Source organism: Monomorium pharaonis, chromosome 4, assembly GCF_013373865.1.
Source record: "Monomorium pharaonis isolate MP-MQ-018 chromosome 4, ASM1337386v2, whole genome shotgun sequence".
NCBI lineage: Eukaryota > Metazoa > Arthropoda > Insecta > Hymenoptera > Formicidae > Monomorium > Monomorium pharaonis.
Window position 1 is genome coordinate 4385783 of NC_050470.1, and position 14535 is coordinate 4400317.

At 37.7% G+C, this 14535-nt stretch overlaps 1 protein-coding gene across 8 annotated transcripts in view; it reads left to right on the plus strand.

The window, feature by feature from the left end:
* Positions 1 to 14535, plus strand: part of LOC114253999 — a 419778-nt gene that overhangs the window by 160453 nt on the left and 244790 nt on the right. For all 8 annotated transcript variants that reach the window (XR_004962849.1, XR_004962850.1, XR_004962848.1 and 5 more), the window contains one exon: positions 11954 to 12029. Coding sequence is in view for 4 of the 8 variants with exons in the window: in XM_036285528.1 (XP_036141421.1) it covers positions 11954 to 12029 (76 nt within the window). In the remaining 4 variants the exon portion in view is untranslated. Of the gene's footprint in view, positions 1 to 11953; positions 12030 to 14535 lie in introns of those variants that run through there.

The window sequence follows — 14535 nt, forward strand, 5'->3', positions numbered from 1 at the left end:
CGTTGCTAACTGGGAATACTGGCGCGCAGCGTACGTATAAGGAAAGGTCTTATATAAACTTACGATTATGGGATTTCTGTGTGTAATCTAGGAGCGTAATCCCTAAGCTACCGCGACTGCTTTTATTACATAAACTGCTTAGTCAACGTGTCAGAATACAGCACTACACGAAATTGAAGTATAGTTTTTTCCTTTTTAACGTATTTAAACAGTTTAGACACGGTGTAGGGAAACAAAAAGGGAAGTGAACACCTCAAAGGAGCTTCAAACTTTAAGTCTGAAACTTTCAAATTATGAAACTTTAGGATTTTGCAGCATCTATAATCTTCTTGCTTTGAATATCAAAACTCGTCAAATTATAATAAAGTTTACTTAGACACGTTGAAATGTAAGTTTACTTCCAAAGTGAAGATAATCCTTAATTACATAGGAACACTTACTGTAGCTTTGCTTTTTTTTTGCTCTTTATACAAACGCATTGAGTTTTTAATCCAATTATAACTCTTATCTTCTTGCATGTTACTGCAAAATTCTTATTTTTCTCTGTTCTGAAATATTTCGTAAAGAGAAATCCGGACAAATTTAGCGAGTTCCTTCAAGTTTTCTACTGGGAATATTTAAGATATTTTTCTCATCAATTTGAGTTGGAAAACGTCACGTCTACGTTGACGTCTCCCATGTCAATTACTCGACGGGCGCGAGAATCCGGGGCTCAAATTGTGCATTTCCCCGGACAATGAAGACGAGGCATAAAACGAGCTCGGCGTAGCGAGCATTTAAAGGTCGTTCGTGGTACAAAAGGAAGCGCTAGAAAGCGAATGAGTTGCACGTGAGAGTAGCGATGTAAGGCTCTCGCACACGTGTGCAGGTATGCGCGAGTGTGCGGGATATGTACGAGCGCCGAGGATGTCGCCGGGGGTATGTAATGTACATCATGTAATGACACCGAGGGAGCCACTGATTTACAGCGCGGTCCGCGGTTACTCCGAAACTTCCTAACTTCACTTTCGCAATTTCATTTCGAGTATTCTTCGTCGGATTAAATTGAAGGTGGCCGGCATGAGAGAGCTGCAACGTGGCAAGAAAATCTCAGGTGAAACTACTTTATTAAATAACATTTTTTTACTTGAGAAAGATGCAGGATAGAAGCCGGACTCTTACATTTATTTTATCCATCGCGGCGATATCATTAATCACATCGAAATAAAGAGCGGGACGCTGATTTATAGGGCGGTGCATGGTTATATCCGGAGCTCGCGCGCTCGGTTCTACTTCTGCAATCCGCGAATTTATTTCGTGAATTTTTAATTCCGGAATACGTTCTGGGGATCGTTTTCTTTTTTTTTCTTTTTTAACTCATAGAGTTCTCTTTTCATTTGGATGTATTATTATGCAAGAATAAATTGCACGACGCGACTTCGAAAATGTAGAATTTCAAATAGACACAGTTACCTGACTATCAATGCAAACTAAAAGCAAGCTTACTTTTGTTTTTATGTGTTCCGATGAGTTGAAGTTTAATAAAATATAAAATGTGTTCGTATGTAGAATGTATTCTGCTAGACACATATATTTAGGAATAGAATAATTTCTCTCTCTCTCTCTCTCTCTTCTGTTTCTGAAAGTTAGTTTCTGTCGAGTTGATGACAGTAAACAAATTAGATTTCGAGCTCATTGGTGGTCCGTTTGTCCGTCGAATATCAAAGGCTCGCGTTACCGTGCCGCAAACTATTCGAACGGCATGAAATGCGGTCACACCGTTTTTTTTTTTTGCACCGTAGGAAATTCTAAAAGGCTATTTCTCAGCCTTAGCGTACGACCGACGTGTATGTGATTTCTTCTGGGCTACAAAAGCCGTCCCGCGCGATCTCGCCTCACGAGTAGGCGCGCGCTGCGCAATGTTGCGTACGCGCGATGCAGCTCTCCGCAACGCTCTCAGTTCGTACGCTATACCTGCCTGCCCCGGGGGCTGCCGATCGTATTTATAGGCGTAGTATATCGCACGCAGCTAGATTAAGTAGATAAGCTCCGATATGAGTCGATTCCGATTGTCTCCCGCTGGTCAGGTTGCATACCGTCTCGCTGCCTCCCTCTCTCCCTCCCTACCCTCTTGCCCCTCGCACTACGGAACGGCCGTTGTAGCCAGCTGCACTTGCTCTCGAGCTTGTAACGCTCGCGAAAAAGAAGGGTCGTCGCGTTTCTGCGATTCATTACTTAGACCCGATATCATCTCGAGACGAGATCGAACAGCATGTTGAATTTCGTCGAGCGAGAACGTATGCGCGTTTTTTACCTTTCCCTATGCAACGTTGCGCGCTTATACGTATAAGCGCTTGTGCCTGCGTCAATTTTGACAAATCGTTAAATCTTTTTACGTCATTTTATGAAATATCTCGAGATTTATATTTGAAGAATTTTGTATATATATATAGAATGAATAGAGTGAATTCTTGTCTTGCGTAACAGTGCATTACGGGAAATTACGCATGGCGCAGTTTTCTTACATAAGATATGATCGTTTATATTTGGCAAGGAAATTGGAAACTACATGAGAATTCTGATGAAGAATTCAACTCAAGAGTCGTGCAAGGAAAAAAAAGGTTGTTACTCTTCTGCGTTTGTGTATTTTTCTGAATGTGGCTACGTACATACGTAATGTCTCCTGAAATGGTTACAGCCGGAAGACATCAGAATACTGGAACAGATTTCCTCTTGCATAACTACGTTCAATTATAGAGTCGCTCATAATTAACAGGAAAATTATACGTGAAGATACTGCTTAGCTTGATTTATTATTGTCGGAAGAACATAAAGCAGCATTAGGTTTTTTTTTAAATATTGATACTCCGACTTTCGATGCGAGAAACGCGAAAGCGCACATGTAACGTATTCACGTACATAATTCGCTGATATTACGTAACGTTGGTCCGACCGGGCCTGAAATTTGCGAATACCGCTTTTTTGCACCTGTTCGTAATTTCTGGCGTACGTAGTAGTAGCAGCGCGGGGTTGCTTTCGTTTTTTTCCCGAATTCCAAGAAAGAATGGAGCGTTAATACGTACTCGCAAGAAATATCGCGGGATGAAGGGAACATCACGCAGAAAAGCAATAACTATGTGTACTATACTGTTTTGTGCGATATTAAGTTCCGCCTAATGATCGCCTGTTGGCCCGGTAATTATTTATACGCTGATCGCGGCTAACGGAACAGCATTTGCTAGTCCGAGTAAGCGTGAGTTATAGTCACGTTGATATCTGCTCTGGTTTATTGTTGCTTTGCCACTGATATTTATGTATATCGCGCCATACATCATACGGTTTCAATTCCGTGCGATATTTATGGAGCGTACGGAAGCTCGTGAGAGAAGCGGAAAGAGCGCCGTGCTAAACTTGCAGGAAATAATACGCGGATGTCGGGTAAAAGTATTCATGAATAGGAAATGAAATTAATATTTAAGCCCTGGATTAATATAATTGTTTATTATGACGTCAAAAATGATATTAAGAAACAGGAGACGTGACAGTTACTTTTTACGTCATGTAATGTGATAAGCCGTTTATGATTTTATTCAACGTTATTGAACCTTAATCTTTATGTAAGTATACTCGACTTACATAGATCATTACTTTTTGAGGAATAGGTTTTTTTTAATATGTATTTTTCTGTACTTAAGTGACATCAATTTTTACAAAGAAAGTCGTATTTTGTCAAATATATCGTGAAACTTTGTGATTAGACAAAATTATGACAAAAATTTAACAATAATGCAAAATATACATGAAATTTACTGCAAATAAGATTAATTTTTACAAATTTTTTAGTTTTACTAGTTTCTGGAGATATTTCGAATAGAACCTCTCTTAAAAAGAAAAGATAATAGACAGAAACACGGCAAACGTAAACGTACACAGACAAATGTTGGTTTGAAATCGTATGCAGTACATTACGCATGAGATGTAAGGTCGTTGCACGAGATGCAACGCGCGGAGTCGCAATCGACACGCGTATCTCGCGCTCGCTTTAACGCTACATCTTCCGTCCATTTTTGAATCCTCAGTGGAAACACGCATCGCGAACGGAGGCTTCCATCTCGAATGGTTATGATGTATGTATGTGGGCATATCCATTTACATATTAATGCATCGTATTTTGAGATGAAACGCTTTCTGTGCTTCAAAATATTCAATGATGACAAAAGCAACAAAGTACGTTGCGCCGCCTGCTGTAGGGAACTCTCCCGTGACTTTTGTACGCATCTTGCTTCGACATGCACTTCGATATCAAAGATATACTTGTCTCTTAGAGTTTAAAATTAAAGTAAAATGTATAATGACTATTTTATAACAATTTTATAAAAATTATCTTATTTAAGATTCAGATAATGTATATTTAATATATTTTTGGCGCGTATTTTTGTTAATTTTTTATAATATTTAAATTTTAAATCCACAAATTGTTTTTGCGTGTAAATTATGAAATAAATATGGTATTGAACCATCTTGGAGAGAGATGTATACGATATTAAATATTATTAAAATTCTTTAGTAATATCAACTTTTCAACCGAATGCGTACAAAAATGTAATCAAAGAATTTTTACTTCTTATTATTATATTTATATTGATATGGTAGTAAAATATTTTGTATATATCTTTGTATTATAATAGTAGCAAAACAGCGTACTTTAATATCAAATTTTATTAATTATTTTTCGTCTGATTATTATTCTTCTGATACTCTTTGCTTGCATTGGTTATGCATCTTACGTTCATTATACTTCTTTCCCGAGATAATGAATTCACTTCTGGTTTAGTTATTATTTCTCCTCCAATCTCCTAGAAATATTCGCATATTTTATGCAGAAATGGAATATTCGCATACGCAAATTATAAATCTGTAAACTTTTCATACTTTTATCATTTTATACATAAATCTAATATAATTAACAAGCTGCGTTAATAATACATGTTTGAAAATAAATATGTAATAGATGCATACATGTATGCATCTCTTACATATTTATTTTCAAATTAAGAACAAAAATTGATCTTTTAGAAAATTAGTTATTTGGTACACATTTGCTTTCTTCTATTGTTTCCTCTCTAACGTTATGCATCGTTTTTGAGATAATGGGCTCGCTTCTAGTCTCTCTATTACTCGAAGCACATCTCCCTCCAATCTCTCCCAAGCCTACATGGAAACGCGTATCACAAACGAACGAGCTGGCTCTAGGATGGATATAATATCCGTACGTGGGTAGGTCGACTTACATATTAATGTAATACATAATCACGCGGAGATTGGAGAGCCAGGACCTCGGCCTCTCAAGATGAATGAGCCTTAGAGCACGCTCAAAAGGTATGCGGTTGATCCAATGTGTCGTAATCCTGACCCCGCGAGGCTGCATGGTTCGCTATATCCCGTGTCTTAGTCAGGATCTAAGCTATCACCGATACGACCAACGTCTCTCCGATCCGATTCCAATCAGGCATCAACGTACACGTATTAAAGGAAACACGAATACTACTTCTGTTTTATCGAACAAGGGGAGTAAATTGCACCGTGCGAGTATTTCCCATAACGTGTCTTGAATAAAAGCATTCTTTAGTACAAGATGATAAAGATTTGAATAACTTCGAGATATGATGGTAGATATTCAATGTATGATGGTAGATATCAGTTTTAGTTATTACAGCATTAGAAACATTTATCTAATTGTTTATTAAAACAGTGTATGTGTGTGTTGTTCTTGAATTGTGTATGTGTATGTTGTTGTTATTGTTACTTATAGTAAAAATATAATATATAAGACAAACAAGAGAAAGAAGGAGAAAGAGAGATTTTATTTTAACTATTTCAGATAGTTTCTTAAATTATTGCCCGACGATGTAGCGTGGGCGCCTTGAGAATTATATGCGGCTTTGCCGTTACTTGTGTGCAAGTCCATTTTAATCCGCTCGGCATACGTCGACAGACGGCATGCACGCGCGCCTACATGTTTTAACGGTGAGCAATGCCGACGATCGGAGAAAATTTCGATTGTAGTCAGCCGCTATCAGATCTTGATCGGGTCGAAAAGGAGTGTCTGGGAAAACGCACTTAAATATGCGCCACGTTTGCATGTGTCTCCGATTGGCAATGAGATGTACGTACGATAATTAGAAAGTTGACATTTATTCCGATGTCAAATGTCCCGTTTCCCTCTTAAAATGCAATTGAAAAATAATTAATTTATTGAATATAATAATAATTAATTTCGTGACTTGACACTATAATTAGCTGAATAACCATTCATTAACTTCAGCGTGGTAACAGCGTGCTGAAATATAGGAAATGTTGAAATTTATATGCATGTATATACTTGCAGGGGCAACATTCCTTGAATCGAAAGTGATAAATGATCAACGAATAGTAATTAATAAGATTTTTTATCATATCTATGTTATATATAGAAGTTTCTTAATTAAAACATTAAATTTATTTTTGGACTTTATTAACGCACTCACACAGAACATAGACCTGTATAAAATGTGTAATTATTTAAATTTATCTTATTTATTACTTTTAATTGTGTGTGAAAATTCGATATTGATGACTCGTTACCAATACAATTGATATTTTCTATTAGAATAGCTCCAATATATATTATTTTTAATATTTATATATTCTATACGTAAATGGCGTCGATTTTATTGCACCCTATAAATTGGACCGGAAAACATTGATCTTCCTATCTCGTTAAATCAGCGCTCTGTTCTAATTCCGAGGTATCGAAATGATTAATGAAAATGCGGGCGAATGCGCACAAATCACTGGCTCTTTTCTCACTCTCGCTCGCTCGATGTTGCGTCTATTCTGCATCTGCGTCTCTCCAGGATCTCTGAGAAAACAACTGGAGAACGCACGGACTTTCCCCGTGAAATCTCGTAGCCGGAGTGGGAGCAGAAGAGGGGGGAGTTATGGTCTACCTACGAATCATTCATTGTCGCTTTAGACAATGGAGATTACTTTATCTTCGGCGATGCGAGCCTTGCGCGTAAGCGTGTACACGCCGTCCGACACGTTGGACCAGACTTTCTCGACGGATCGCCGTGTCAAGTGTGTGCACTGGCCGATCGTAATTTATTCCTCGCTGCAGTTGCCTAATATGTAGACCGACCCGCGCTCACGTTCGGTCGTAACTCACCGAACGGAGTAAAAAAAAAGGAATAATGGACGTTTAATCGAGATTTATGCGCGTCGCGGGAGTTCCGCTCGTATGAGTACTAATTCGATTCGGTGGAAAATTGTTTGCACAGAAAACGGACTCTCCCACTTTCTCTCTCCCCCCCCCCTCTCTCTCTCTCTCTCTCTCTCTTTTTCTTCTTTCCATGTAATTCCTTTACGATTAAAATTTATTCGCTCGTGCGAATAACGATGCAAATTGTAATACAGCTTTGATCATGAGTATTCTAAATGTGACGTATCATAAAGTTCGATCAAACGTATGAATTGCATAATTTGTCACAGTAAATTTGTGTCGTACGAAACATTAACGAAATAATGATTCTAAATGCATAATTAGGCGTAATATATTATAATATACAGTCACGAAACTAATTGTTTGAATACAGGAAGTTTAGTTCATGTTACAAATTCCTCAAATATAATTTTTCTAATAGAAATTGAAAATAAAGCTCTTGCGATGCATTATATCCATCAAGAGTATGCCTTAAAAATTTGTAGCATAAAATAAACTTTCAATACCCCGTGTCAGACCAATTAGTTTCACGACTGTGTAAATTTGTATATGTTATATTTGTTGTAACATGTAATAATATTATAATATTAACAAGATGATTATTATGGTTCCGTATCGCAATTATAATAACGTTTTAATACTGAAACATTACACGGTTGCAAAAAGATTGGAACGATATTTTAACATTATGTAATTGCAACGTAAAATTCTCATATCACAAAATTATTCCGTCATGTTCGTCCACGGTTTAATATCTTAATGAGATGCCTATTATTTAACACCTTGATGTGGTACGTATATATATATATATATATATATACGCGACCTACCGCGCGAGAACAATCGAGCGGCTTTGCAGTAAAACCAGAGCGCGATTTAAATAAAGCGATGAAACGGAAGATATCGCGCGTCGGGCCCTGTGATTGTACCCTGCAATCGGCGACAAACGTATTTCACCTCGAGTCCGAGCAGATTTTTATCGTATCACGTCGTCAGGGGCGCTGATTAGACGACCGCGCTATTCGTCGCCATACATACATATTTGCGTATGTCTGCGAGTCGATCGCGCGCGACACACAAGAATTTTTTATTACGGCCGTCAGTCATGCGTGACTCTACTACTGGGCCGGTACGTGCTTGATTGAAATGAATTAAAGTTCAAAAAAGTTTCCATGTTTCCGCGTATGAATGACATCCTGCGGCATCCTCGATAGATCGAGGAATACTAATTCTCTGCTTACAAAAGAAACGCTGTCGCGCAATTCGATGATGGCTTTTTTTGTCGTTTCTGCACGATGTCATCACCGGCGTGTTACCGTATTAAAATTTGATACGTTACACTTATTGCATTGTTCAATAACGTCACATTAGCTTCTCCCGTTGCAACAGTCGTCTGATCGGGAATCAATTATTAAAGTTTTTCCGTTTGTCAGTCAACAAAGTCCGACCGTCTAATTAATGCATTTGCTGTCAAGCCAATGATCCATGCGCATTTGTATCCCCTTTGAACAAATGCAACGCTATTTCCACCATTTATCCTCATATAACGATAACATCTCGAAACGCTTGGGATAACCGCCGGCCCATTGAAGCATGAGCTCATTACGTGTGACTTATATATACGTGCAGAAATACAATGCGAAAGGGGATACGGAATCGCGTAAGAGAGGACCGCGGTGCCGCTATTCGCGGATTAATTCATAGTTCACGCCGGTCTCTCGTCACGTTAACGTGTGACGGCGCGGAAGTCTTTGTTTTCGATCGGGGTATGCTCGATTAACGTTGGTTCGCAACAGCAATATTTTTTTCCGCGAGCCGCATGGACAAAGTCGGTCATCGGATATTTTTTTTCCCCCCCCCAGTATGCAGAATATAACCCGTATACGCACACGTGATCAGGGATATATGCACGCGTAAAACGCCTCGCTCGCACGCCGGACACGAATCGAGTGAGCCTTTTTTTTCCTTTTTGCATCGCTTGCTGTCGCATTCGCGGGAATATGCGCCACGGCTTAACTATAACTCTCCGCATCTCGTTTGGCTCTTTTTCGCGTCCAGATTCATCCGCGCTGTTATTAGACACCGATCACACGTGCAACGCGACGCAAAAGCGTCACAATCTCCCTTTTATGAAATCGTGATACGATAGGGTTTCAGTATTTTCGGATCGGTCGCTTCGGTTACAAGTAATTTAGGGGATCTTTTTATTCTTTTTTTATCGCAAATTTCGTGGTAAAGTATAATACGAGCAGTGTACGTCCGATGTCGTACTGGAACACCTCCGGAGATACGTGATCTCTGTTTCACAGCAGTGGCAAAAGGGCGAAATAATTTTTCGCGGGGTAATTGATTTCATTAATCTGCGCGGTGAATTTATTGCACGATCGTGCCACCCACCTATCTAGCGCGGTCTCGCGGATCGCAGATCGCAGATTGATAGCCGAGTATCAATAAGGCGTACGTGTTACACGATAATCCCAACAAATGACGTCGGGGTGCGGTCTCGTGACTACCGACGAGAGCCATGTGCACACCCGATCGCCGCGCTTATTATTACAACGGTCGACACGATATCTCTCGTATCGTGTTAGGCGTGAAACGGTCGGGCAGGTCAGGACCTCGTTCCTTATCCCCTGAGCCGGCGAAATGAATTCCTTGCGAGTGCTCGTGCACATCCGTGTGTACAATCCGTGTATAGGTACGCGTTCCGTCCCGTTGGCGTAGCGACATAAGCATACGTATATGCACGGCACTATTTATGGGTTATTAACGTCACGTCGAGAAACGGCCCAGAATCAACGGACTCATGGGATAAGAGGATACTTCCGGCGATCGCGACACTGATAATCCATCTCGCCCACGGAATGCGACGTGACTCAGATTCACGACACTTTCTCGCGTTTTATTTTTTTACATCTTTGCGTTCGAGTGCTGGCGCTTTTGATGCTAATTAATGTTATTAAATTATAATATATGCGAGACGTACGGTTTAATTTGAGTTTTGAGATGTCGAGAAAACATAGATCCAATCTAAGAAAGAAAAAGGAGCATAATGAGATGTGCTTAATTTTATCAAGATAATTTTTGTATTACACAGAATTAATATGTAATATGATATGAAAGTTATTAGAGAGTAAATATGCATTTTTTTTTGAAAAATTTTGAACTGAAAATTTCAACGTAAACAACTTTATAAATTTAAACAGCTTTTTCAGAACCTACTATTCATGCAACAATTAAAACATATCCTTCCGCTTTTTAATTTTTATTCAGCGATTCATTAAGTGATATTATTGTAAAATAAAATTTTACACGCTGAAAATCATATTTCTAACATAAATTAATGTTAAAAGAAAGAAATACTTACAAAATTACGTGGCGATAAAAGAAAAGACTTTCGTAAGAACGCTAATAAATATAAGAGCGATACGTTTCGAATGAAGGAAGATGTTCCTTCGTCGTTCGGCTGGAGAAAAACGATACTGGCTCATTTGTCGCGGCGGTACTTAACGGCAAGTTTGGGTAACGTTGGAACTTTTCGTGTTAATCTCTTTCAAGGTACCCCAACGGACCTCGTCCCCCGCCATGAAATAACATAAAACTTTTCGTTCCTCTCGAGCCACCCTCCCGCTCGCACTCTTCCTTTCTTCCGTGACGTCGCTCAGGACTTTTACTTTTAAATCATTCAGCCGATGCCCGTTACATTATTCAACTACTAAAACCTCGCTATGCGGATTTCTGGAGAATCTCAAGGATCTTTTCCTATCCCCACCCTTTTTATCCTTTTCCTCGCTCTTGAACCCCTTTCCCCCCTCCCCGGTTGCGTATTTGCACGACCGCTTCTCATTCTCCGATGCCGATGCGAGTCGCGAAACTTCCCGCGAAATTCTCTCAATAATTCTTGTCCACGCATTAGCATTACGGCCACGTTATGAAAGTTCGCGCGAACGAAGTGAATTATTCGGCTTCGTGACTCACGTTTTTCTAACGTCTGTTCCGTATCCTATATATCCATATATTATCCTGGATTACTTGCACGATCCCACTAAGTACTGAGTACTCAGTTGAAAGTTGTAATTTCTCTTTGAGTAATTTCTGTAGCAGTACGTTTTTAAATAAAAAATCTATGTAAAGCTTCTTTATCAATTATTTGAAAATAGGAATCGTATTAATATTGTAGTTTTATACAAATTTAGTGTTTAACTTGTTTAAAAAATGTATTATTTTTTAAATACTTGATTTATGCGAGAAGAAATATAATAATTTCGGAAATGGTTTTGCGTTTCTTTGCTTTGATAACTCTACAGTGAAAGAGTCGAAAATGATAAGAAACTATTAATAAAACGCTTGATTGTGTTTGAAACAACTAGGTCTATCGAGGATTATCATATACTTATTTTTATTATTTATATAAAAAGATATATCACATATAGATATGTATAATCTTTGAAAAGAGAAATAAAGAGGATAAGAAGGTAAATTTATTTAATTATTTATATATTGCAACAAAAATCATGGAATAGCTTGGAAAATGTACTGTTACCAAAAACTACGAATTAGTTATTTTGACTGTTTCGATAGTTCCAATGATAATGTTACGGGTTACGGTGACGCTTACTGTTTAGATAAGGCCGCTGGGTCAATTACGTATACATGTATAGCGATTTAACACGAGGTTCATAAATTTAATGTCCACTTTTGGATGGTTTCCAGACGGCGCGGGCGTTTGGAGATTCTACCCCGAGATCGTCGACGAAGCGAACAGCCGGGCTACATCCTGCGCAATAAGGTAAGAATGTTCTCACAGCTTACTATACACTAACATAATGCCTTTAGTACGGTAATTGTCTGCGATAGTAACACTTGGATTTGCGTTTTGCGCGAATTACATGCTTTATGTCTCGGTGAGAAACCTGTTAATGCTAGTTTGCGCGAACATGAAAATCATGCGATTGTCTTCGATAATTCGCGAATTAATTTCCTCCAAACCTTTTACTGATCGTATCGCGCGATTCATCACCGCGCTACCGCGCGATAACATCGACCGTGTGGCTAATAAATGATAAATAAGAGAACTTGTCCATCTCTAGGGAAATAATCGGATTATGCGGAGATGATTATCACGGCTATCGTACCGTTTCCGTTGGACGATCAATGGATAATATATAAAATAACACTCGTTGCTTTGTGAACAGAGCGACGTGGTCCTTTCGTATAACATGATTGGTGACATTGTAGCTAATGAATCAAGCCATGAAAAACACAATAAGAGCTTCGTCCACTTTTTATCCATTACAAATGAAATAAGAACAAAATTATGAATGCAATGTAAATTTGTTTATATAACAAGGAAATTTATTCTCATTATTGTAAAAATGATAACAAGCGACAAGATAAATAAATTAATTATGCCGACAAATGAAATCGGCAATGTAATGTGACACGTTTTTTATGAAACGTAAATTGAACATTCGACTTTATGTATTATTTGTTAGCCGATTTGATAGAATGTCCCACATGGCTGATGTTTAGTGCTTGATATGCATTAAAATGTATTACGTCACACAAAGCGGAAACGAAGAGTAAACAGAAAATCTCATAAATATAGGATAGGATGGGAAAAAATACACTATTAATACGGAAATAAATTTTTGCGTGACGAGATGCGAATCGATTTGACAAAATATCGAGATATGCCTGTACCTCATAATGTCAAAATATATACCTTATAATGTCAAAAAGCTCAACTGAGGAAATTTGCATGCAAAAACTCGTGTATTCGACAGAATGTTGCCACGTTTCTTTTCATCAAATTTTCCACAGAATTTGATCAGCTTAGGACATGTCATCTCTTAGGAAAAATATAGAGGCAGATCTCGTGTTATGAATGATTGAAAATGTTAGAAATTTTCTATTGAAATTATTTCAATATATAATTTAGTTTCAAATTGATAAAAAATTATTAAATAGTAAAATACTAAAAAATAATTATAAAAATAAAAGATTTATGATAAAAATTACACTTAAAGTAAAAAAAAAATTCTTCCAAGTGAAGATCGATTTTCTCTGCTAAAGAATCTATAGACAGAGGAAAATAATGGACATAGGCTCCCTGCACATGTTCTTTTCCATATAAATTAAGGCTGCCCATTCGAGTTCACGTCAATCGGAACGAATCACGCTGGTGGCGGACGACGTTTAAATTAACTTCAATCAATCCTTTCATTCGCGATGCCGGTTATTTATTGCCCGCGCTCCGGTGAATTCTCATTCGAGTTACATTCTCGCATATACGATCGTCTACATGAATTCTAATTACGCTTTTTTAGTTCGGCCCTGTCGTATTTAAAGTTTCGATATCTGGGTCAGGTGAGATTTTAAATGCAATTTATCGCTGCGGTGAAGTTTCTATTTGCGATTCCATCCGCTTGTAATTGGCGTCCGAGATTTTGAGGAAAACAATTCATTTGTTGCAGCATAATATGTTATTCTCTTTCTGTAACGTATGTGATGTATGGATTTAAACGTATAATTAAAATGAATTAAATGAATTATTCTAATTTCATGAATAAATTTTTATTTTTGCAACTTATCTGAAATAAGTGCTTCAATTAGCCACTAGTTTACAAAAAATATCTTTTCTAATTATATTATTATACTAAAAATTAATTTATATTGTTATACTAAACAAGTATTTTTTAATAGATTTTTGGTTGTAAATTGTAGTGTATTTATTAAATTATTTAATCAAGATTGAATCATTAATTACTTTTTTATCCTTGCATCTTGCATAATACTACTGCAAATATTAATTACAAAGCACAAGGGAATAGTAGTATTATAAGGATATTAGTAATATTATATAAAGCACAGGAGTATTAGTTGTTGGTGTATGCAAGTCGACGTTAAACAGCCACTTTACTTCTATTTTATGTTACTTCCTTTCCTCCCCCGCTTTATTTTCCTTTTGCGACAGCGAATGATTAATAACCATACATTATGCGCTCGTAATTTATCAGAATAATACTGCCACACATACAAAAATGATCAATTTACAGCAACACGCTATTTAGCTTCTATTTTCTGGGAGTTAATTAAATTACTGTACTAGCTGGTTAGGGCGCAGCGGAAGGTAGCCTTAAGTTGTGCGCGTTTTAATAGTCTTCAAATAGAATTTATTATATAACATATTATTCACTATTTGGATTGAGTCCAGCGAGTCTAATGCAACGTCGACTGTAATCTCTTTGCGATGCATCTCTTCCTGGGATCGCCCACGGGGAAGCTCGTGTAAA